This window comes from Podarcis melisellensis (genome assembly GCF_964234715.1).
Source record: "Podarcis melisellensis genome assembly, chromosome: 16".
NCBI lineage: Eukaryota > Metazoa > Chordata > Lepidosauria > Squamata > Lacertidae > Podarcis > Podarcis melisellensis.
In genome coordinates this window covers 16,342,149-16,367,487 of record NC_138533.1, presented here as the reverse complement: position 1 = coordinate 16,367,487, position 25,339 = coordinate 16,342,149, and the positions used below count along the sequence as shown (strand labels likewise).

General features: G+C 45.6%; 1 protein-coding gene across 4 annotated transcripts in view; it reads left to right on the top strand.

The window, feature by feature from the left end:
- Positions 1–217: 217 nt before the first annotated feature.
- Positions 218–25,339, top strand: part of ARHGEF2 (Rho/Rac guanine nucleotide exchange factor 2) — a 96,956-nt gene continuing 71,834 nt past the window's right edge. For 2 of the 4 annotated variants that reach the window (XM_081892992.1, XM_081892991.1), the window contains exons 1-6: positions 218–485; positions 6,001–6,339; positions 11,068–11,239; positions 12,180–12,291; positions 15,253–15,292; positions 19,913–20,045. In XM_081892992.1, the coding sequence (XP_081749118.1) occupies positions 6,059–6,339; positions 11,068–11,239; positions 12,180–12,291; positions 15,253–15,292; positions 19,913–20,045 (738 nt within the window). In that variant the 5' untranslated portion in view covers positions 218–485; positions 6,001–6,058. Of the gene's footprint in view, positions 486–6,000; positions 6,340–11,067; positions 11,240–11,627; positions 11,751–12,179; positions 12,292–15,252; positions 15,293–19,912; positions 20,046–25,339 lie in introns of those variants that run through there. The other 2 variants (XM_081892993.1, XM_081892994.1) reach the window with 2 other exon arrangements.

Below are 25,339 nucleotides of genomic sequence, written 5' to 3'. Positions count from 1 at the left end.
GATAGAAATACGACAAATAAATAAATAAATAAATAAATAAATTGGCAAGCTCACCTCTCCTTTCTTAATTCTCAGAACCAGGGCCAGGATTGCAGAGGAAGTGGAGAAACGAAGACGTGGATTTTGAGAAGAGGGACTGAGCCGCTTTCTGCCCATCTTCCTTCCTCCTTTAAGCTTCCTTACAGCCAAGAGAGCCTGAAATAATAGTGCCAAGATGTCTTCCCTCCTGGCTGCCATGGTCCTCCTCCTCCTCCATATCTGAACCGTGGGGCTCCCTGACCTTCTGGAGGATTTAGTGCTGATGGTGCAGGAGATAAAGGGATAAAAAAGGACAGTTCCCACCAGCTGACTGTGGAAACAGGAAAGAAGCTGAGATCATCCTGTTTCCTTTTCTACCCTGAGCCATCCTAGGGGCAGCTGCAATCCTGCCCACAACTTATCCTCGTTCTCTGTGGAAGGCACTGGCGGGGAGAGCAGCACAGCAGGTGAGCAGAGGTGAATTATTCGGGACCTAGGACAGGCTTCCTCCTGAAGCTGGGGGTGGGGTGGGGTGGAGGTGGGGGGGTTCAGGTCTCCTGGAAGATGCAACTATTGTATCCATCCATGACCACACCCACACTACATTTAAAGCGGTCTCATGCCTCTTTAAAACAAGTCATGGCTCCCCCACTTGCAATTTCTGGGAACTGTAGTTTGTTAAGTGTGCTAGGAATTGTAGCTCTAGTCATGTTCATGCCCTACATTTAAAGCAGTATCATAGCACTTTGAATAGTCATGGCATCCCCCAAAGAACTCTGGGAGCTGTAGTATGTTAAGGGTGCTAAGAGTTGTGTGGAGACCCCTACTCCTCTCAAAGAGCTACAATTTCCAGAGTTCCCTGGGAAAGGGGGATTGATTATTAAACTACTCTAGGAATTGTAGGTCTGGGAAGGGAATGGAGGGAGGGTTTCTCCCTAAGCACCCTTACCAAACCACAACTCCTAGGGGAAGCCGTGATGGTTTAAAGTGGTATCATAGCGCTTTAAATGTATGGTGTGTATGTGGTGCTTCGTTCAGAAAGGCTAACACTCTGCCCCAAGGAGTCTACACTTCTAATTTTTTTGACTGTGGCGAAAAAAGGAGGGGGGGGGGAGAAGAGGCAAGGGCAACGTTCCATGGAGGCAGGGGAGGTGTCAGTATCACAAGGGGGTGAGCAGTTGCCCAAGTGTTTAGACCAGCCCTTTCAAACGTGCTGCCTTCCAGCTGTCTTGGACTACAACTCCCATCACCCCCAGTCAGCAGGGCACCACGCTGGGGAAGGCTGACATATGCAGCTGTAGTTTCATTTTTAACCTTTCTTGCAAGCCTGAGTTCATACTGCGCTTTGGCCCACCTGACCTTTTCCCCTGCAACTGTTGGTTACTCAAGTATGCTACTATCTTTAATCGTTTTTTTCGTTATCATTTGGTGATTGTTGTGAGTTAATTAAAACAGTTTGGGTTGGGTATCCTGCCTTGTGAGGTCTTTGCCCTAAAATGCAGCCCCAGGAATTCCAGTAGTTAGAAATAAATGTATAAAGCAATGTACGCTCTATGCAATGTTTTCCTTGCTGGGAAATTTGCAACTTTTGGGGTGACCCAACAGGTTCAGCCGTGGGCACTACCTTCACCCTTGCCATTCCGACAGGTGCACTCTTGCTAGGCCCTTGTTGGAGACACAGTTTCTCCAAAACAATGATCACATCTGACCCCAGCTGGGTTAGAAAGCTGTTTAAGTGCAAGATCAAAGCCAAAGGAATGTTTGAGCAGGGCTTTATGGCGGGCATCTCTTTGCTGTACACATTTGGTGCTATGGCTAGATTAACAAAAGATGGTTTATTTCTAACAACTTGCCTGACTGCACCCCCCAATCCTGAATCTTCCCAAGTGAAGAAATGCTTAAAGAGGTAAAGGGACCCCTGACCATTAGGTCCGGTCGTGACCGACTCTGGGGTTGTGGTGCTCATCTCGCTTTATTGGCTGAGGGAGCGAACGTACAGCTTCTGGGTCATGTGGCCAGCGTGACTAAGCCGCTTCTGGCGAACCAGAGCAGTGCACGGAAACGCTGTTTACCTTCCCGCCAGAGCGGTACCTATTTATCTACTTGCACTTTGATGTGCTTTCGAACTGCTAGGTTGGCAGGAGGGAGAAATGCTTAGATGAAGGCTAAAATCATGAAGCCACGTTCCTTGTCTGGCATCCTAAAGTTTAGTTACTAAAATATTTTGGTCCCAGTTGAAAGCAGTACATTGTTTCACTCTGTTTTTACACTTCCTCTGCCTAAATACTGGGTCAAGCTATGCATTCAGGCAATTAGTACTGTAATCAGGCTACCTGAGAAGTGCTTTTAAAAACTTAAAAGCAGCCACAGAGGGTCCCCAAATTGGATTGGGACATTAGCAGAGGGGAAAGAAGTCTCTGTGACACTTCCCTAGTCTAAATACCTCCCAAAACTCTTTAATTCATGTCTAACTCAGATCTTTGTCTCCAGGATCCTGTCTGTTTTGGACTACATCTCCCATCAGCTCCTGCCAGCAGTACCAGAAATAAAGTTGTTCATTAAAATGGTGGCATTGGGCTTTGAATATACACTCATGATCCATTAATGCACCATGCTCAGGCTAGAGATTTGGCGAGCCTCCAGAATTCCTTGTGGAAAACAGAAAATTAATTTGCAGGATTTTAAGAACATAGGAAGCTGCTTTTTACTGAGTCAAGACCATTGGCCTTTCTTACTCAGTATTGCCTACACTGACTGGCAGCAGCTGTCCAAGGTCTGAGGCAGGAGTCTCTTCTAGCCCTACCTGTGGATTGAAGTTGGGGCCTTCTGCAGGCAGGGCAGATGTTCTACCACTGAGCTACGGCTCGTATGCAATATGATGTAAATTATACATAGTTGCTTAGTCTGCAAAACTGAAATTCCAGCTTTTCTTCGCATATCATTTCATTTTTAAAGCACAGTCATTTAGAGATGAGTTGGTTACAGGTACAGTGGTACCTCGGGTTACATACGCTTCAGGTTACATACGCTTCAGGTTACAAACTCCAATAACCCAGAAATAGTGCTTCAGGTTAAGAGCTTTGCTTCAGGATGAGAACAGAAATGGTGCTACGGCGGTGCGGCGGCAGCAGGTGGTCCCATTAGCTAAAGTGGTGCTTCAGGTTAAGAACAGTTTCAGGTTAAGTACGGACCTCCGGAACAAATTAAGTACTTAACCCGAGGTACCACTGTATAAATATTTTTACAACTTCAATTAAATGGTCCACCCATGGGAATTTTAGGCCCTTGGAACTACAGGGAGAGGGTTATGTCATGAAATTCTACTCAATATTGATCCAGAGCAGATTCCAATGTATAGTTAGCAGCGTAACAACTTAAACACATTGCAGGATTCCCCAAAATAGACCAGAGGCAATGAATATTTCATCCAGCAGAGCTTTACTGCTATTGAATGCAAAGGAGAATAATGGTCACAAATCCAATACATTCAGGATTGGCACTGTCCATTAGAAATCCAATTGCAGCAGACTTAACTAACTTACAATAACTTACTATAAGTCTAAAATCTTAATACTAAGCATACTACGTGCAGCTCACCACATCAGAAGGAAGAAGAGAGATGGAAAGAAAGAGAAACCCAGGCTCCTTCTGTCCGTCCTTACTATTATAGTCAGCATGACCTTGACAGAAGATAAGAAGAACCACTTTAAACCAGCTGTTCTCAGCTTCTCTGAAGGAATAACCCAAACATCACGAACCTTCTGCTTGTTTCTTTCTCACAGAGAAGCTTCCAGAACCCTCTTGAATTAATTAGAATAGGAAAGATCTCTACACATCAGATCAATACTTTCTGCACTAAGAAATGCAAACTGACAGGTTACAGGCTCTGACAGTGGATCCACGCTCACTCCATTGCTATTTCCTATCCCCCTCAGAACTATAATTCCCACTCTGGTGAAGGGGAACACACTGGGAATTGTTAAAACACTCTGGCAATTGTAGCTCAGCGCCCTTACCAAACTGCAGCTCCCAGGGGAAACCATGACTGCTTAAAAGAGGTATTGTGTGTGGTGTGAATGTGGCCCATTTCTGGGCCGCTCTCCCCACCTGCTAAGTTGTCCCCTCTGAGGTATCTGCAGGTGCCATCTAAATTGGCATTTCTTTTTGCCGTCTTACCCGTCTCCCCTTTTAATGCCCCCCATTAACGTTGCACAAACAATGCAGAGGCTCTATGCTGTTCCCCTTGTCTGCCTGTCCAGACGCTCAGGCGTCGGCCGCTGGAGACAGAGCCCACTTTTGCCAAAATTCTTCAAAGTTTAATCAGTAACTAAGGCAGCAATGGAGGGAGTGCACTTAAAAGGGGGGGGGAGCCTCCCCTTCCTCCTTTTTGCTCTCCCATTTGCCTGCCAAAGTAAACAAAAGAAAGTATAAGGGCATATTTATTTGTTTAGTTGCATTTATATCCCTCCTTCTGCCGAGGAACTCGAGGTGGAGTACATGATTCTCCCCCTCCCCACAACAACAACAACCCTGTGGGGTAGATTAGGCAAAGAGGCAGTGGCTGGTGGCCCCCATGCTTCATGACCCACTGGGGATTTGAACCCTAGTCTCCACTGGTCTTTAATATTTTGGAAGAAAGCGTAGCAACTCTAGGCCTGGCTGGTAGTTGTGAGGTAGGCCTGAATGGCCAATGCCAGGCTGGTGGTGTGTGAGAAACCAGATCCCTTTGGGTTGTTGCCTCAGGAATTATAATTATTCCGGGCCAACTTTAGGAATGATAATGTTGCAAAGGTATCTTGGAAAAAATATACATTTATAATGGGGGTCCAGGGCCTATAGCTGTATATGAGGCATTTGGCCTAGGCACATCCACACCAGACATTTAAAGCCCCTCTGACTTCCCCCAAAGAAATGTTGGGTGCTGCAGTTTGTTGAGTATTGTTAGGAATCCCTTATTCCCTTAAGAAAGCCACATTTCCCAGAGTGGCTTAACAAACATATCTGTCTTCCCGGGTAACTGGGAATTGTAGCTCTGCTGAGGGGGAATAGGGGCTTTTAAGAACTCTTGGCACCTTTCACAAACAGCTGCTCCAAAGGCCGCCAATTCCTAGGGGCTGAGGCATTTTCGCACCCCGCACCCCAAAATGTATTTTTGGAGATGCCTGCAGGTCCACATTTGGCCCCTGGGCCTGAAGTCCCCCCAGCCCTGGTGTAGATTTGATGGCTGGGGTTCTGGGTTCCTCTAGAAATTGCGTTCCCGCTTTGCCGACACTAAATAGGCCTCAGGCAGGCCTGCAAATAGGTGTGTACATCCCTGTCCAGACAAGGGAGTGAGATTGGGTTTGTGCCCGTTGGCCCTGCCTTTCCACGATGGTTGGGTTTCCTGAACTGTGCCGCTGCTTACATAGGTATGAGCCTGTTGATGTGGGTAGGGTCAGTGGGCATGATCCTGGCATCCCCCACCTCCATGTATTGATTCTGCCTGAATAAGGGGCTTGTGAGAGAGTCATCAGGCAGGGCATCTTTACAGAGTTGGATCTTTCCATTTATTTCAGGACCAAGTGAAATAAATGAGTAACATGTAGACACTGCTTGATGGTAAAAAAAATAAAACAACAACCTGTAAAGCAGTTTACAAAAGACTAAAACAAAAAAATTATTGGTGCTAAAAACCGCTAAAAACAACTCTTTAAAACCTCAAAAAAGCATCTAGACATCACACTGAAGATGCCTGCCTGATATCAATTGACAGGGAGTTCCAAAGTGTGGGTGCCACCACACTAAAAAAAGCCTAATTTCTCATCAATGCAGAACAGGTATTATGTAGCACCTGTAACAGTGCCAGTTCCATAGATAGAAGTGGTTGAGTGGATTTTGCAGGTAAACTGATACAAGAGTATGTACAAGGGTAATAAAAATGTGTGATGGTTTTTGCAAGCTGGGCTATGCTCTTTTTTTAACATCAGCACCCTCTTTCTCCAGCCCTCCTTTTCATTCTGCAAAGCCTTTCTGCCTTTTGGATCCACAAGCTCCTTGGGGAATGAGCAGTTCTGCCTCCGAACTGGTCCTGAGCCCCTGTGAATGCACCCCTTGCCCTTCACGGGTCCAGAAGCGGCGCTGCTTGTCAGCTGTGGAGCCTCCCGCAGGAGGCTGGGAAGAGATGGAAGAGGAGGAAGAGGAGGAGGAAGGTCGATTCCTGGGTGTTAACATGCGCAGGTTGGGCATCCTTGGGAGTTCTGGACATCCCTACGACTCCTTCCGGAGACACAGCTGGGAGCCAGGGAAAGTACTTGAGGATGACCCAGATTTTGATCAGCGAAGGTAAACCATAGTAATATTTGAAATGTAACTGGTCATTCATCTGTCTGTTTGTGGTGAATGCAAACAAATCAGGATGGATGCTCAGTGAGCAACCCACGTAATCATCTGAATATAACCACCCTGCAAATGAATCGGGAAGAAAGCTGGGTAAACAGGTAATGTGGAAGCGATCCTAGTGTCCTTTCAAGAGGGTAGATGATGATGATATTTATTTATTTATATCTCACCTCTCTGACAGGGACTCAAGGCGGCTTTCAGATAAAATAGAGACCAGGGGCCGGGGGGTGGACAATAATTAAACAACAATTAAACATGGGTAGACTTAAAGCTACATATAAGAACTATCAGATAATTGCAATAAAAAACATCACAGCACCAGCCCTTTGCTTAAAAACAGTCCATTTCCAAGAACCTGTTGGAACAGGAAAATCTTCACCTGCTGGCAGAAGGAAAACAAAGAAAGAGCCAGTCTAACTTCTGTAGGAAGGGAGTTTGAAAGCCTGGGAGCAGCTGCTGAGAAGGCCCTCTCCTGTTAGCCCACCAAGCATACCTCTGAGGGTGATGGGACTGAGAGAAGGTCTCCCCTGAAAAATCTCATTTGAGGGAATAGAGTCTTTCAGATTCTGCAAGTGATGCTCAGCTTCTTTTTCTGAAGTCCTGTGTCTCTTTTTGGTCTTCCCATCAGTCTCTGCTGCTTTTGTTCCCCTTTTATCTCTCCCTCTCAGCAGCCTGTCTTGGAAAACAGCCCTTCCTGAACTATGGTGTCTGGACAAAGCCTTGGCTTCGGGGGCTGCAAATCTGTCGCACTGTTTCTGTAGGAGAGTTTAGGCTCTGAGGTTCTAGCAAGTTCCATGTTCAGGGAGCCTTTGTACTCTTTTAAGAGCTTAAAACAGCTAGGCTGGCAAGGGTGGGGGAGACTGAATTTATCGCAAGGGTGGTGCTAGGGCTTGACCCTGAATGGAAAACTATGTCAGGTGCTTGTTCAGGCCAGAAGCTGACCTCACTCAGGAAAAGGCGGTCTTTAAGCAGGGCTGAGTATATCCAGGCTTCTACTGGTTGCTCCAGAAGGCAGCAGATAGCAAATGGATTGTGGGCAACACAGGGTGGGGTTTTTTTGTAACTGAAAGGGTAGATCTGGAATAAATTCGTGGTGGGGTAGAAATACAATATGGCATTTTGATACTAATGAGGTCCTGTGGATGCTGAGAGCTGGTGGTTAGAGTATCAGAGTAGGAGCTGGGAGACCAGGGTTCAAATCTCCACTCAGCCACATGAAGCTGCCTGGGTGACCATGGGCCAGTCCCTACCTCTCAATCTAACCTACCTCATAGGATTGTTGTAGGGATTAAATGAAGAGGGAAAGAACTCTGTATACCACCTTGAGCTCCTAGGAGAAAAAGGTGGGCTATGCAGTTGCCTGCGTGAGGAGCACCCATCTCACAATAAACCCACACCTGGAAGTGCTCTATTCAGTCTCTCAGTCTCTCTCTCTCTCTCTCTCTCTCTCTCTCTCTCTCACTCACACACACACACACACACACACACTCTTCAACTGCCACTCTTTACTTAGGACAGCTCCTATTTTCTGATCCAGGTTTCTGGAAAATCCCTGCCCCCCTGCCCCCCTTTTTGCCTTGTTACAAACACCATTGTTTTTCAGGTTTCAGACACTCTGTTAAATATCTTAGTGGGAAATACGATGCACCTCAGTTCTTGTGCTCATGTATTTTAGTAGAAGCTCACAAATACAGACTAACTTCAGGTAGGCATTCAATCACATTCCAACAAATTTGCTTGCCCCCATGATCAAACTTTTTGCAGTAATGAGTGATGGGAAAATAAGTATTGAGCAAATGCAATAGAAAATAGGGAATAACACTTGCTTTGTCTTCTAACCTTCCTGCAAAAAAAATCAGGATTGAATTCTTAAAAAACAGGTCACCTGGGAGTACCCATGGCTGCTCCTACACAAACCATTTAATATAGAATAGTTGTGGGGTGTCCACACAAAACCGTCATCCAGAACACAGAAAGGCTGCTTTCTTGGCATTCATCCAGATTTGGTTGCGGCGTGATGGTTATGGAACACTGGGTTGCTTATTGAGCACAGTGGTACCTTGGTTTAAGAACAGCTTAGTTTATGAACAACTTGGATTAAGAATGCTGCAAACCCAGAAGTAGGTGTTTTGGTTTGTGAACTTTACCTTGGAAGCAGAACATGTTTTCCTTCCTGTTGAGTATGTTCCATTTGTAAATTGAGTCCCCTGCTGCTATGGGAAAGCATGCCTTGGGTTTAAGAACAGACTTCCGGAACGGATTAAGTTTGTAACCACTGTATTCATTCTCATTTGTGGGGTAGGGTATAAGATGTTGCATCAAGCAATTGTTATTTCACACTGTCTGATGCATTTTCCTGTGACTTTCCTTACTATGAAAACCTCCAGGTTGCTTTCCGGGGGTGGAGGATGGGCTTGTTGCAAAAGAACACCAAATCCAATTTAATTGTACAGCCTGCAGGTGCTCAGAATAGTTCCCTTCTTCAGCTAGCTAGCTAGGAAATGCGAAGAAAATGGTTCGAACTACTGTAAAATTTGGAAGCTCTTGGGACCCAGCATCATAAAGCAGGCATGTGAGATCTCAGGCTCAGGGTGTGTGGGTGTGTTTGCAGATAGAGCCCTCCAGGCCTCTCTGGGTCCTGCCTTTGGGCATGGCCACTCACTGGCTCTGCTGCTCACCTACATCAAGTGCTCTTACCTGGCTGGAATGTGTCCTTGAACTGTGTTAATGCCTCTTGCTTGCCTGCATAGAGAGGTGTGTGTGTGTACAGAAACTTTGAATAGAATGTACCCTACTGTACACATCTATTGCTCTGCCCACTTTTGCTTCTGACCCTGGCCACATTGGATAGAAGAGGTAAAACATCGAGCCAGTGTGGTGCAGTGGTTAGAGTGTTGGACATGGACCTAGGAGAGACCAGGATTCAAATTTCCACCAGGCCATGAAGCTCACAGGGTGACCTTCAGCCAGTCACTGCCTTTTGGCTTAACCTACCTTGCAAGATTGTTGTGGGGGATTAAAGGAGGAGGGGGAGACCCACTTTCAGCTCCATGGAGGGAAAAGGTAGGATATAAATGCCATAAATAAGTAAAAGAAACATTGCCATTGTGACTGGTAGCCATTGATACCCTTCTGAATTCTATATGAATTTGTCTGACCTCCTGTTAAAGTTATCTAAGTTTGCAGCCATCACTGCACCTTGTGGCAGCAAATCCCCCAGAATTTATGTGCTGTGTGAGTTGGCTTCTTCCACACAGGGGTGCTGTCTCAGGTCTGTTCCTCCCAGCCCCACTCTGTGTATGGAATTGGTACCTGTACCCATTTTTCCAGCTATTTTCACTGCTATTCCAACACTTGACTGTAAACTTGCACCTGGAATCACCTGAACTCTGTGGTGTGGAGTGGGGATCCTCCCAAACTCAGCTTGGTTGGATGGTCCCATCCAAACCAGTCTTGGGTTGCCCCCTGCTGGCAGCAAGGTGTTTTCTTGCTACAGCCTATTCCAGACAACCTGTTCATTGAGCATCCTAATTTGTTTGCAGGGAGATTTGAAGACCTTGGTTCAATCCCTGGCTTCCTCAGGTAGGGCTAGGAATGCCCCCTGCCTGAAAAATCTAGCGAGCCACTGCCATTCAATGTAAGCAGTACCAAGATGGGTCAATTTGTCTGACTCTGTATAAGGCAATTTTTAAAATTAACTTTATCATACCTTTTTAACTATTCAACCTTGACGTCTGACAAAATGCTGCAGTCAGATTTCTGGCTAGGGTTCCCTTTAACACCTGTGGTTTGAAACAGCTGCTTGTTCCAGGCTCAATCAAAGGTGCTCACCTTAGCGTTCAAAACCCTAAACAATTCAGATCCCCAAAACTTAAAATACCACCTTCTTCCCTACCATCTTTGGCACCAAGATTAGTGGATCTTTACCCTGATAGAATTAAATAGCATATATATAGCATATGAATAGAATTAAATAGCATATATTAAAGTATAGCTCCTCTGCCTCTGACTTGAGGACAAACCCACTTGGGATTTCCAGCGCCACCCCCCCTTGTCTTCCCTTTCTCTGCAAAAAGAGTTGCTTGGAAAGACTGAAACTCTCCCCACTTCTGCAAATGTTTTCAGCGGTGGGGAGCTCTAGAGAAGGAAGTGTGCCTCTACAAGTCAGAAGCAGCTTCTCAAGAGCTTTGGGAAGGTGGTGGTGGGAGAGAGACAAAAATCACATTACGCACAGAAGGGATTTGCTGGGTTTCTGATGGATGTCAAGTCCAGCAAGCTCTGGTGAGTATAGTGAGTATGGCCATGCACTCATGTTCTGGCCAGCTAGCCAAACCAGTGTGGCATAGAGGTTAATGTACTGGGCCAAAACCTTGGAAGCCATGGTTCTCGCAGCTGTGAGAACTGTGGCCTCCAAGGTCTTGGGCCAGCACACTAACCTCTATGCCACACTGGTTTGGCTAGCTGGCCCGCACATGAGTGCATGGCAAGTTGGGAAACTGATACCAGGCTGTGCATATGAACTTGGTGCAACCACTATTTTAGCAATTGTACCCTCCTATATCTGTGCTCAGGTTTGAGTCTGCAGTGGGAAGGTCCTTTATAACTGGGTGTGGGTAGCTCAACATGGGATCACATTTAAGCTCTTGACTGTCTGATTGGCTTCCTTTCCAGCATGAGTATGAAAGGACTAGCCCACGAGGAAGTTGACTCCTCCACCGAGCAACTGGACGGACATCCTCAGAGCCAAAGGGACCCCCGCCGAGCCCCTATCATCCGTAGCAACAATGAGACGGAGTCCATGCTCTCTCAGGATGAAGAGGAGGATGACCAGGAATTCTCTCAGGTACGGATGTATGTTTAGATTTTTAAATCCCGCTTTCCAGACCCCCAGAAAGTTCATTTTGTTAAAATTCAGGATGCAAAATGTTGGTGGAAGACGCTGTACATAGACACCTGGCTTACAGATGAAAAAGGTCAAGAATACAAAAGGGTCATATTAGACAGAAGGAAGTTACAGGAGGGATTGATTTGATCGTGCTAGAATGAGGCAGCAAGATGTTGACAGTCACTTGCACCTCCCCTTCAGAGCCAGGTTGATTTTCCCTTGCAGGGATGGAGGCAGTGAGGTGGCTCAGTGGCTCTTGCTCCTCCAGCCAAGGTTAGAGGCCAGAGTGACCCTCCCCTTTGGCTGTTGCAGTCCCTGGGCAGCTGGCAGTTGGAACAGAATTCTCAAGTGCTCCTGCTCTGGCTGTTGGCTGGGGCCCTAGGAGCTGGTAGAGGAGGTTGGAGCCTATCCTGATACACCTGTGTGGAGAGAGAGAGAGAGAGGCCCCCTGGACCCATTTAGCTCACAGGTATCCATGTCAATGAAAGAATGAATATCCATTTTCAGATGCTATAGGGATCCCATGGCATTTCAAGCAGGTTTAGTGACTGAAAATAAGCTCTTGCATATTCTCCTTTGTTGTTGTCATAGTGGTTGCTAAAAATGGTAGAACGTCATATTAAGAATGTGGTTTTATCTTCCCCTTACTTTAGCCTGTATCAAAACTTAGTTTCAGCCAAGTTTCATTAAGGACCGGCCATGGGTGACTTCTGAAATAATAATGAAGAAGTGGGTAGCTTTTAGTTTACTGAAAGCTAGAGAAGTAGTAAGCTGGGCTTTAGATTGGTAAAGTGTATGTATCCCAGATTTCTATGCCCTCCTGCTGCTGAAGTGAGGAATCCTTTGCCCAGGGTTGGTGGTGGTGTTTGTGACATTAATAGCCCGCTCTCATTTTCAGGAACATGCCAAGAGGATGCAAGCATATCATGCATCCCAGAACTCCAATTGCAGCTCTCTGTCCAAATCTGTTTCCATGAGTGGCATCGACAGCTACCCGGCAGAAGCAGATGGTGAGTGTGGAGACTCATGGGGTGGGGCGTTTCTAGGCATGGACCATTAAGCAGCACCCAATCACTGCTATCCTGGAAGTGGAATTGAAACTCTGGTTCCAGACCTCTGGAATCCAAATAACATTCTGTAGCTGGGCTGGTCTACTTTCCCCAGCCCCATATGTTTGTGAGGGGAAAGGGAGAGTGATTTTCACTAGCCTTGGGGGGGGGGGTGAGAAGGGTTAAATGCTGGCTTTTGCCCTCACAGAACTCCTGATCATGATTAGCCACCCCAAGTGCAATTTAAAGGGGGGTGGGCTGCAGGGAAGAAAACATTATAAAGGCTATGATTTTATGAAAAGGGAAGTGATTCTCTTTTAGTGATTCCCAATGTAGGTGGTGGGATGCAGGTGGCGCTGTGGGTAAAACCACAGTGCCTAGGACTTGCTGATCGCATGGTCGGCAGTTCGAATCGGGTGAGCTCCCGTCGTTTGGTCCCACCTCCTGCCCACCTAGCAGTTCGAAAGCACGTCAAAGTGCAAGTAGATAAATAGGTATCGCTTTATAGCGGGAAGGTAAACGCCGTTTCCGTGCGCTGCACTGGTGCTGGCTCGCCAGCTGCAGCTTCGTCATGCCGGCCACGTGACCCGGAAGTGTCTTCGGACGGCGCCGGCTCACGGCCTCTTGAGCGAGATGAGCACGCAACCCTAGAGTCGGACACGACTGGCCCGTACGGGCAGGGGTACCTTTACCATTACCTTTAATGTAGGTGGTAGTACTACCTGAGGGGGTGGTGGAATTTCCTGAGTGGGGTGCTGGTGATGTAAATGACTATCAGATTTTGAAAAGCTGGTATTGTTGGATCAAATTCATCAAGTTTTGTTGATATAATTAAACTGAATAGTTAAACTGAATAGTTTAACTAGATTTTGAACGAATGTGCAATTAATTGTTAGTGTTTTGAATTCTTTTGTGTTATTATCTTCCATAGTGGCTTGTGCAAACTGCTATTCTGAACAATGTTTTTATAGGGCAAGGGGCACTGGAGGTGAGGTTATGGAACCACGGGTGTGGTGGCCCGATAACATTCAGGAAGCACTGGGTTAAGTGATGATTCCTAGAGAGGAGAGAGGAAAATGGCTAGAGCAATCTATATAGGCCATAACTGGCTAGCCAGGCTGTTGAATAGCTGCACAATGGGTCATTACACCTGGGGAAATTGCACAGTTGTTGCACTGTGTTTTTAAAAAGTAGGATTTTCTGGAGCCTGGGTTCAGCCCTAGGCATGCAGAGTGGATGTTCTACCACTGAGCCTCTAGCGTCTAGCCCAGGGGTCTGCAACCCGCGGCTCCGGAGCCGCATGTGGCTCTTTTACACCTTTGCCGTGGCTCCGGGGAGGAGGTGCATTGTGTGCCCCAACACTCCCCATTGTGGCGGGCGCTGTACTGGCTGTGACATCGCATGGGGGCGGTGTGTGCATTAGTCACCTTCCCGCCCACCTGCCCGCTGCATTGTAAGGGGCATGTACGCTGGTCACTGTTTTGAAGGGGAGTGAAGAACACACACACACACAAAGGTAACTTGTTAATTTAACGTTTATTTCTATGAGGAGGAGTAATTCTGAGGGGTCAAACAAAGAAATAATAATAAAAAGTGACAAAAAGTTATTTTTATAATGACGAGTTTTGTGCTCCCCGTTTTTTTCCCTTCGGAAACAGGTCCAAGTGGCTCTTTTTGTCTTAAAGGTTGCAGACCCCTGGTCTAGCCGCTCCTCGTTGCTCCCTCTGTGGGGTTCTTGCATGTTCAAACACCAAAACAGACCAAGAGCAGGTGGTGTCTGAAGGACCACCTGCTCTCTCAGGTGAAGCCTTCCCTCCAGTTAAGACTCTCTTCTGAGATGAGGTCTTCATCCAGCTGCCAGCTGCCTTTGAAAGTCAGGTGGGGTTGTGACTGGAGAGGGGGTGCTCTCTGCAATTCCACTCCACCTCTGAAATTCCCTCTCCAGAGAGATGTCCCTGTTGTTGTTCCTTGTTCTGTACTGCTGGGGTTTTAACCAGTAATTAACTTCTGCAGTTTCGCTCTGCTTATGCTGCTGCTTTAGTTATGGGGCTTCTAGGTGGAGGTTTATTGTCTGATGGGGGCTGCTCATGCTTGCAAGTTTTTTTGTGTGTGTTTTTTTGCAGCCCCCAGGCACCATTATTGGCATCAAAATGCTAGTCCATATCCCCCCTCCCTAAAAATCTGGATTTATCTTTTATATGAAAATCCAGTGTTCAAAAAAACTTGTTTTTTAAGTATTAATTTATTATTAACAGGAACAAAATGTGTAAACATAAAAAGAGAAGAAACAAAGAATCAAAAATATAAACTGCAAAGTATGACTGACCAGAAGGTCAAAAGTATAAAAATACAACACAGCTCCAAATGGGTAATAAAATATTAACTCATGCAAATATTCCTTTTACAAATAATAAATAATAATACAAAATAATAAAGACATGTAAAAATAAAAGTATTATCCACCTGTGAGTTCCATTATTATTAAGAATAAAGGTTCTATACTCTTAAATGGGGCAGACATTTGCATATACTGGTAGCTCTGGGTGACCATGTGCCTCAATATTTGTATAAGAAGGGGGGGGACGACTTGTTGCAAACAAGCCCTGTGCAATGATTATGCCAAAGGTGCAGGTTTGATCCCCATAGGGGACAATTGCATATTCTTGTGTTTCAGGGGCTTGACATTTACAATTATGATTCTATGATATCTCAACAACCCATTTCCAGCATTAAGATCTGCCCCCCATCTGGAATCACCCTCCTTGTCGCTGTCAGTTTTGTTTTCATGGTTTTCATTGTTGATATTTCACTGTTGTGATTTTAAAGTGGGTAACACATGAGGACTTTCTGAAGTAGAAAGGTGGAATATATACATTGTCATTCAAGTAGATAAAATATGTCTCTTCTCCCTTCCCTTGCCAGGGATCTCCCTTTATGGTGACACTGTGAGCCTGTCCAATGGGTGAGTCACACTTCTTGCCCTTCAGATATGACTGAGGGTGGTGGGATTTGAGCTCGTAGCTCAGCTCCTGACCTGGGAGTCCTTGGTCTCAAGGGGAATGGCAGCATTGTTTGGCTGATATGGCCGCATTTGCACGATTCTCTTTGCACTGCTCAGATGTGTAATCCAACTTTTCCATAACAGGTCTAACTTTGAAGGGGAGAATCGTAGCTGTTTAATTATCACTAATGTTAAATCTTCCCCACTGTCGGTCCCTTGATGGTCCCTTGATGCTCCAGGAAAAACCTCCTTCTCCCCTACCCTCTAGGGATCACTGGCACCAGTTTTATTTTTAGAGGTCTGCAGGCAGTGGGGTTGGGGTGGGGAGGATATAAAAAAGAAAGCAACCAGGCATATGTGTAGGCCAAGTACGTTAGGGTAGACCTGGAGTGCTAGTGATGCAGCCCTTCTTTGAAACCTACACTTCTCTGAATTTTGCAGTGTAGTTCTCCAGCCAAGCCATGTGTACAAAAATGCATATACTGAGGTAAAGCCTGCATGTTAGTGAAAATCATGTACAAAAATGCATGCTCGGACCCTGATCTATATGTAAGAATCCCCCCCAATCTGTTTGATAAAATAAAACAGTGTGGTGCAGTGGTTAGAATGCCGGGCTAGGACCTGGAAGAAATCAGGGTTCAAATCCCCTCAGCCATGTAGCTCACTGGGCGTGACCTTGGACGACAAGGGAAAAAATTGCCACCCTCACTACAAAATCTAGTTGCTGAGCCAGTTAAGAGCGAGTATGGCATAGTGGTTGGAGTGTTGGACTAGGACCTGAGAGATGAAGGTTCAAATCCCCACTAGGCTATGAAGCTCACTATGTGGCCATGGGACTGTCACTCCTCTCAGCCTTACCTACCTTGCAGGGTTGTTGTGAAGATTAAATGAGGGGGAGAACAATATATGCCATCTTGAGCTCCTTGGAGAGAAATATGTTCTGTGAGCTGCACTGAGACCTCTGGGTATAGGGCGATATAATAAATAAATAAATAAATAAATGGGATAGAAGGGCATTAAATAGATAAATAACACTGTTTTATTGCTCTTAGGGTATATTTTTGTCTTAACGCAAATTGTTTTTCCATTGTACACAGTGAATACCACACTGAGTTTTTAAAGATACTGTATTAAATGTTTTAAAAAACTTTTAAAATCGGTGGTGGAGAATTTATGGCAAATGGACCTATCTTGGACCTCCATTTTGGCCCTTTTAGGCTGTTTTCCCCAAACCACTCCCATCAGCTGACATCGCCAGTGATGTCAGCTGATGGGCAGGAGGGCAGGATTTAATCTTGCATTGGATCCCAACGCCTAACAGTAGGATTTAATCTCCGCTCATCTGCTGGTGAATGGAGATTAGAGATCACTGTAAGATTAGGGATTTAAAAGGACAGGAGACTCACAGAAGTCACTGCCGGTCTCCTCCCTCTTCCCTTCTATGTCCACATCTTACTCTGACCTTAAAGGGAGTGTTTTGCAAGCAAAGCAGAGCATGGGAGACACACCCACCCATCCTTGCCTTTGCTTGCAAAAACACCTTTCTCCCTAGAGTTAAGAGGAAGAGAGAAAGAAAGGAGCACAAGCAGTCGATCCTGTCTTAAAGTGCTTGGCAAATACTGTACTGTACACACTTTGAAGCAACCTCCCCCTTAGAAGAACAGGTTAGAGGCTACTTCAAAAGACCTGTTACAGCTTTAAGACAGACTGCTCTATAGTGGTTGCCTTTGCAAATCTCCCTGTGTTCTTCTTTTAAGCCCCCAGTACTGGGTTTAAGGGGGAAGCGTGGGAAGACCTGCAAAGCTGCATGAATAATTTTGACAGGAGGGTGCTGGCAGCTTCACCTGCCCGGCAATCGTGTGGCATCATAACGGTATCACAGGATTGACAGGTCAGTGGCCAGTCAAATTTGGCCTGCAAAGTCAATCCTGATAAGGATATGGTCTTGGGAGCAAAAATAACTTCCCCACCCCTGTTTTCAATGCATTAGGAAAATTGCTTTGCTAAATGTGTCTATTTGGCAAATTTGCATATAAAAATGTGTCTATTAGGAGAAACCATAGTAAAAGTGTGATGGGTTTTCCTGAGGACTTTTTAATACAAACTGGAAATGTGGAGAACTGCATTTAAGATTGGGAAAATGAGAAGCAGAAAGTAATTGAAATTGACTAATCTGCCCCTCCCGAGGGGGGAGAGCTTTCTGACACACGTCCTGAGGCATAGGCAGAATTGTAAAAGGGGGACAACTTAAAGAAGAGACAGGCACTGAACATGAGAAAATTGTACCCCAGACAACTCTTGACCATGTGTTGTTTGTTATGCAGCTTAGAGAATGACAAGATCCAAAGTGGAGTTTTCACCAAATACCCAGCCCCAATAAGCAAACTTGCTTGCCCCATAAATTTTAACATTTGGATATGGAGCATGTCAACATTGGGTTAAATAAAACAATTAAAAAAGAAGCACCTAACTCAGGCCTTCCACCGGCTGAATTGCTGTTCTTAGTTTGCAGCCAATTCACAGGAAGACTTTTTATTAAAGCTTTGTCATTTTGTTCTATTATTTGGTTGGTTGGTTTTATATATTCTTCTTGACTGCTTAGTCTATATAAAGCAGTTTATAAATTCTTAAATCAAACAAAACATACATATTAAAAATACCTTCTGGCACAGAGGGCTTAACTTATGCTGAAGAAGGCAAAGACAAGAGATGGAGGAGAGGTCAGGGGGCTGTCCCATTAAAAACCCCAGCATTCTCAATCACACATTATCACCACCATCCTCTCTATAAATTCAGAGTACAGTCTCCCCCACCCTCCATCCCACTATTTGAGAATGTGTCCGTTCTTCCCCATCGCTGCCCCTGCCAATTCGCATTCCCATCTTCATTACCAGGACTCATCTAGTAGGACTTCTGCTATTCCATGGGCTGGCTTTTTTAGGAGCTGTGTCTTGCCTTTCCAGCAGTGGGAGAACTGGGAAGCAGAGTTTGCTCTATCAGTTCTGTTGTGGCAGCTCTACCAGGCACCTCCTGCCCCTAAACTGTGCCAGCTGGGCACTATAGGAACAGCTGTTCAGAAACTGGTGCCTGAGTTTTGGTTTTGATTTTCCTCTTCCCTCCCCGTCCCTTTTCCTTACATGCCACATTTTTTAGATTGTAAGCCTGCGGATAGGGATTGCATGTGAGTTGCTGTCGGAGCCCTTTTGGCTGAAGGGTGGGATACAAATGTGCTAAATAAATAAAGTTCACTATTACTTTTCCCCAGAATATATAAAGGGGGTAGACATACTGTTCTCTTCATAATATACAAATAATAATAAGATTATTACTATATATGTTACCCCAGCTTTGACTTTTGAGACAGACTGTTGTTGCTGTTTTGCATTTATATCCCATCTTTTCTCCAAGGAGTTCAAGATGATGTACATTGTTCTCCCCATCCTCATATAATCCCAATAACAATCCTGTGAGGTAGGTTAGGCTGAGAGGCAGTGACTGAGCTCAAAGTCACATCTAGTGAGCTTCATGGCTGAGCGGGAATTTGAACCCTGATCTCTCCCAGGTCCTAGTAGTTCAACACTCTAACCACAAAACCATTCTGGCTCTTTAATCAGTTTAATCAAAACAGATATAGATAACTAACCTAATACAGATAGGTAGCCGTGTTGGTTTGCCATAGTCAAAACAAAAAAAAATTCCTTCCAGTAGCACCTTAAAGACCAACTAAGTTAGTTCTAAGCTCATACCAAGAACTAACTTAGTTGGTCTTTAAGGTGCTACTGGAAGGAATTTTTTTTTTGTTTTAACCTAATACAATACAGTAAGAAACTCACCTGAGCATCTGCAATAAAAGACAGCAGGTAAGAATTACAAAGCAGAGTGAGGGATTATGGGAATTAAGATGTAAATAAAAATGTATTAACCCAGTGCTGAAAACATCATTAAGTCGGCACCAGGATTGCCTCTTGAGGGATGCTATTCCAGACCTCCTCTTTGGGATTTGCATCCTGCGCTTCCAGTAAGGAAGGCACTTGGATCAGGGTCTCAGCAGAAGATCTGAGGCTGCCAGCAAGCTGGAATGGGCAGAAGGGTGTGCTTTCAGGAATTTGGATGCCAAGCCACTTAGGGCTTTAAAGGGAAGCACCAAGCACTGGTTGTTGTTTTTTATGATTAGCAGTGAAAGTTCTGTGGCAGTCGATTCCCACACAAATGGAAGTCCTTTTCAGGAGAGACCCCAAGATGGGACCAGAGGGGGAGCCTCGCTGCCTGTGAGAGGTTCTGGGGCATTGAAATCTCTGCTCATGGCCCAGGTGATGATGTGCAGCCTGCCTCTTTTCTGCTCTCTGCTAGTGGAGCTTAAGCAAACAGTGATGCTTCTGTGCTGCCTCTCCCCAGCCGGGAATAGGAGCAGCCACCCTCTGAGGTCACTGGGGGCCGCCAAGGGAGCCGGCCCCTCCCTACTTCCTGGCCTAGAAACAATAACAACAAAAAGGGGGATTGTTTGGCTTGGGTACCAGTGAGTGAGTGAGTGTGTGCTTGTTTTGCTACCTTCCTCCTTTCTCACTTTTTCCATGCTTTCAGCTTCGGCGCTGGGAGCTGCGGGCGGCTGGACGCCACCACGGTGGAGGCCGAAGACCAGGTGCACCCGCAGAGGGAGGGGACCACCCTGGGGCGGACCCTCAGCTTCTTAAAGAAGATGACTGGGAAGTCAAAGGTAGGGCCTTGGAAGTTTACAGTTTGATTTCATTGCTGTGTCTTTCATCCATGCGAAACTGATCCTGTATAAGCATCGATTTGTACAAGGCCTCCAAATCTCTGCGGTTTAACAGCTTAATGCCTACAGTAATGAAAATTAATTGTTTTCAATCAGTTTCCCAATGCAGGTTTCCCTGCCCCCCCAAAAAAAACCCTGAACAAAGTGCTCACAGTTTTCTCAGCATCTCATTGTCTTTCTTTCTTTTTGTGAATATTTCTTATTTCATTTTATAGTGTATATAAAACAAAGAAAATTGTTATAAAAGAGGAAAATCAAAAGAGCAAAAGCAAACTATAAAATGAGCATGTAAAATGAGTACAGTTGCACATAAGTTAAAATAACAAAGTCCAAGTAAACAACATCAGCATTATCTAATTATCAAGTATAATTCCAGATTTGCCAGGCTTGCAAAAGGGTTGCCTTGAAAATGATGGTTCCATTGTATGCATAACACCAGAATGTCAAGCCATATAAAAAGTGTCTGGTGCTTCTAGTCCTTGTTGAAATCTCAGATTATGCGTAGTTTTCTCCATTATAGCTATATTCCAGAGTCAATGGCACCAGCAGTCCAATGTAAGATTTTGGGTTGTTTTCCATTGAGATCTCATTTTCTCTTTGTCTTGTTAACCGTTAAGCTTTGCAGTTCCTTAAACCCTTCTGTTAACTTCGGGCATTGGTAATATGCTTCTTATAACACTATGCCTTAGGGCCAAACTAGATGTGCCCCCCCCAAAAAAAACCCTACTTTGTTTTTTTTCAAGCAATAGTAGCCTGGGATGTGTGTGAGAGCCACAGTGTTGAGGGGTGGTGGCTTTCATTCTCCAGCATTGTTTTCAGAATGGAAAAGTCCCCACTCCTCCCCAAGCTGATACATGCCCTACAAGTCTCCCCATCACATGTTGGCTGCTTTTTATATTGCTTAGCTCTTTAAAAAAAGAAGCTATTTCGGCTCTGAAAGTGTGCTTTTGATACTCCATAACAATTGGATAACATGTATTTGAATATCCCGGTGAAATTTTGCATTAATTGCCCAGTAATATATGTGTGTGTGTGTGTGTTTATGTGGGCATCTGATTTCACCCCCCCCCCATTTTCATCTCACTTTGGGTCTACTAAACTTCCAAGGTGGCCTGTAAATTTGCTTTCGTGTATTAATTTAAATGTGTTGATGCTTATAGATTCTTACTGGGGGCGGGGGAAGTGCTAGTGTCTTTCTCCTTTATTCTGGGTATTTTTATGTTGCACTTTTCAACTTTGTTTCCATGCTAGCACTTAAAGCAGATCCTACTAACCCCCACCCCCAGGATTACCAGTGCAATCCTAACCCCTGGTCCCTGCCTTTGGAGGAAATTAGGATATGGCAGAGCCCCTACTTGGGGCTTAGCACTGGCAGGTCACTCACTAGTGTAAAAATGCAGAAACTACTGCTGCAGGCTTCAGGTTCCTTGAGGGGCCTGATCCTGGAGCTGGTGCAGCAGAAACAAAAGGGTAGGAAAACCTGCTGACTCCTTCCTCCTTGGCCAGCAGCAGGACTGAGGATTGTTCTGCCTGTTGTTAAGTAGAGACTTCATGAAAAGCACCACCCTTAAGCAGGCCACAGTCCCCAGTAGTCTGTGTGTTGGGCTTTGATTACCTTTGAACTGGGAGAGCAGCACTCTGTACCTGCTGTCTCACGCTTTAGTTTAGGCTCTGGCGCAATGTGAGCTCTTGTTCGCAGTGATTGTTGTTATTATTAATCATAATAATTACATTTATAAGCATTAATTAATTATTATAGTTAATAATAATAAATTTATATGCCACTTGTATGTCAAAATTCGAGAGCCAGTGTGGTGTAGAGGTTAGAGTGTTGGAGTAGGACCTGGGCAAGACGAAGATTTAAGCCCCCACTGAACCAGGAAGCTCAACAGGTGAATCCGGGCCAGTCACTCATCTAACCTACCTCACAGGGTTGCTGCAAGGATAAAATGGGGAGATGGAGAACTATGGACATGCCTCCTTGAGCTCCTTGGAGATAAAGGTGGAATATAAATGCAATAATAATAAAAAAAGGCTTCTAAGCAGTTTACAACTATAGAATCAATCTTTAATTAAAATGCACAGTAACATCCTTAGTTGCAATGCACAATAAAACAAAAAATTATAAAGCATCGCAGTTAAAACAGTTTGAATAATAAAACCAGAAGTTCATGTCCGGGGTATTGCTTTCCTAAACAGGTGTGCCTTCATCAATCAGCGGGTTGCCAACACTGATGGGGGCCTGTAAAATTGTAAAAATAGTTGTATTTGGGTTTGCTTTGACAGGAATTAATTGTGTAATGTACTCTGCTGCAGTCTGTACCATTCTGCAAACCTTGCTGTTCTCTGATGTGTCCTTTTCTCCCCACTGCTCCCAGAGAGGGGCCTTTGGGCCCCTGAGTGATTCCTAGCTGGTGTGTGTATAGATCAGCCTAATTACGTCACCTATCTCTGTTTGGACAATCTCAATTAACACTTTGTCAATTTGATTATATTTGGGAGAGCCTTTTCCTCATTTTATAATTGCAATAAAAAGCATTGCAGGAGCACAGCTGCTAAATCTATAGCTTTTGATGCAGCTTGAGGGCTCCTCATAAAAAGGTGGGGAGAGCCCCCCTGTTTCAGCTATTTTGCTACTCTCCAGAGGCACAGGCTACGCAAGCAGGAATGAGTCTTTCTCATTGTGACTCCAAACTGACTAAGATCTGAGCATTTATACTTAACCAGACTCGGGGCGGGTGAGAGAGTGGCAAAACTGTTCAAGAGGTGGTGCTGTTTCCCCACTTTGAAAATGAGCAAAGTCTACCATTTTGGCCAGTTTTATAGTGATTTAAAAAAAAGAAAATGTGCAAAGTGTTTAGCAGTTTTTATTTGGTTCTCTACTCATCCACCACAACTATCTTCTAAGTCTACATCACCGAGGGCCAAAAGGCACCTTATATGCTCAGCAGTACATAATAACTTCTCTCCTACTCCCCGCTTTTAAAACTAAACTGGAATCAGCACTTGAGACTTCATGTTTTAGGGAAGCTGCCTTGCACCACGTCCGACCATTCACCCACTCAGCCTGGTGTTATTTACTCAGACCTGCAGGGCCTCTCCAGAGGGGGCCTTGGGCAGAAAAATAGTCTTTTCCAGCACCTGCTCCCTTGAGACACTAGGGGTTGAACCCAGGACATTTTTGCATGCAATGCCAAGGTTGTGCCACTGAGGTATGACTCCCACCCCTCACCTTGCCCTAGTTGGAGGGATGGGGAGGTGAATGGATAAGGCTGCTTAACCCTTTTCCTTCCATGAGTGTAGCCAAGTTTTTTTGGGGGGCAGGGCTTTTTGTGGGGGGCAGAACCGACGTGATTGGTCAGTTAAATAGTTCTGTTGTTTTACTTGATCTAGGCCCATGCTTCTGTCTGTCTTTGCCATCAAAATTTTGCACCAGCTGCAGTTTCCAAACCTAAAGGCAGCCCTACACATAGCACATTGCAGTAGTCCAACCTAGGCATTACCAGAGCATAGGTACCAGAAATTAGGCTATCCCTTTCCAGATAGGAGTACAGCTGGGCCAGCAGTCAAAGCTAATGGAAGGTACTTCATCAACTGAGGCCACTAGAGTTTCAAGTGACAGCAAAGGATTCAGAAGTACCCCTGAGCTATGTGCCTGCTCCTTCAGAGGGATTTTAACCCATCAAGAGCAGGGTACCTCTATCAGACCACCCACTATCAATGTCTCATTCATGAATGGTTTAAGCAGGTGGAACAGGGGAAGGTGCCGTCTTGCTTTTGCCTCAGGCAGCAAAATGTCATGTGCTATCTATGGCTTTTGACACATGTGTGAGGCCCCAGCTGCACTACCCATTTAAAGCAGGACCATGCCACTTTAAACAGTCACAGGTTCCCCCAAAGAATTCTGGGAAGTGTGGTTTGTTAAGGATGCTGAGGGTTGTTAGGAGACCTCTACTCCCCACCCACCCACACCACAGAGCTACAATTCCAAGAGGTGTTAAACAGTCAGTCCCTCTTCCCAGGGAACTCTGGGAAATGGAGCTTTGTGAGGGGAATTTGGAGCGGTGGGTGGGTGTCTCCTAGCCACTCTCAGCACCCTTAACAAACTGCACTTCCCAGGATTCTTTGGGGGATGCCATGGAGGAAGCAGTGGCATGGTACTGCTTTAAACAGATAGGGCAGATGAGGCCCAAGTCTGGTTCTGGACAACACATCAAACCATGGCTGAGTGCAGCAGCAGAAAGACCAGAGAAGGTACAGAGCAGGCACCTTCTCCTCTTTAGGAGACGCCACCTGTTTGCATATCGACACTAAGTCTTGATTTGACTTATCCTTGGGAACCAGAGGTGCTGGCCCTTCCAAAGCCCTGAGCCCCTAAGACTGCCTTCTCCGCAGCTTCTCTCAGTTCCTCAAAAAACTCCCTGTATCTTGTACAACAGCCTCTGGAGTGGTGAGGTCAGAGGAAGTCGTGGCCTTTTCCTGCCTCATGCCAGGCGAGGGTTTGTTTACACAGCGATTAAGGACACCACCCTGGGCTTTTTCAGCCATGGCCTCTTTGGTTTGGAAGGAGCTTCCAGCCATTGTTTCCTTGGGAGCAGAGCCAGAGAAAGTGGGGCTTTGCTCACACGCTTAGGACGCGCAGGGCTAGAGGTGGCTCTATGACAGCACAAATAGGAGGAGGCAGATTGTGGGTGTCCAAATTAGAGTCTAAGAATGCATGGGGCAAAGGGAACAAATGCCCCTCAAGTCCACCTCCCTATTTCCCAGCCCACGAGTAGGGCAGGAAGGCTGCATCTTGAACATGTCGCTTGACGCTGGTATTTAGTGGTAGGCTCCTGCTGAATATGGAGGCTCTACTAAGCCACTACGGCTAATATAACTGTAATGGATTCTGATCTGACTGAGGAAGCACAGCCCAGTGAGATGTTTCTCTGGCAAAAACCCCTCCAGAAGGAAAGGCTGCTGCACAAGAGATGCTCAGAGAGCCACTGGGAAGGCCTTGGAGGTTGCCTAGCCTGCCCATCCTGGCTGAATACAGGATTCACAGTGCAGGATACAACCACAACATCCCTGACAGATGGCTGCCCAGACTCTGCTTAAGTACCTACGGCGAAGGAGAGCGACCCCCCTCCCAGTGATCTGTGCCAGTATGGAACAGCTGCTACCCTTAGGAAGCTTCTCCTACAATGTGGCCAAAATCTCCTTCCGTGCAATTATCCAAGCCGCTCTTGACC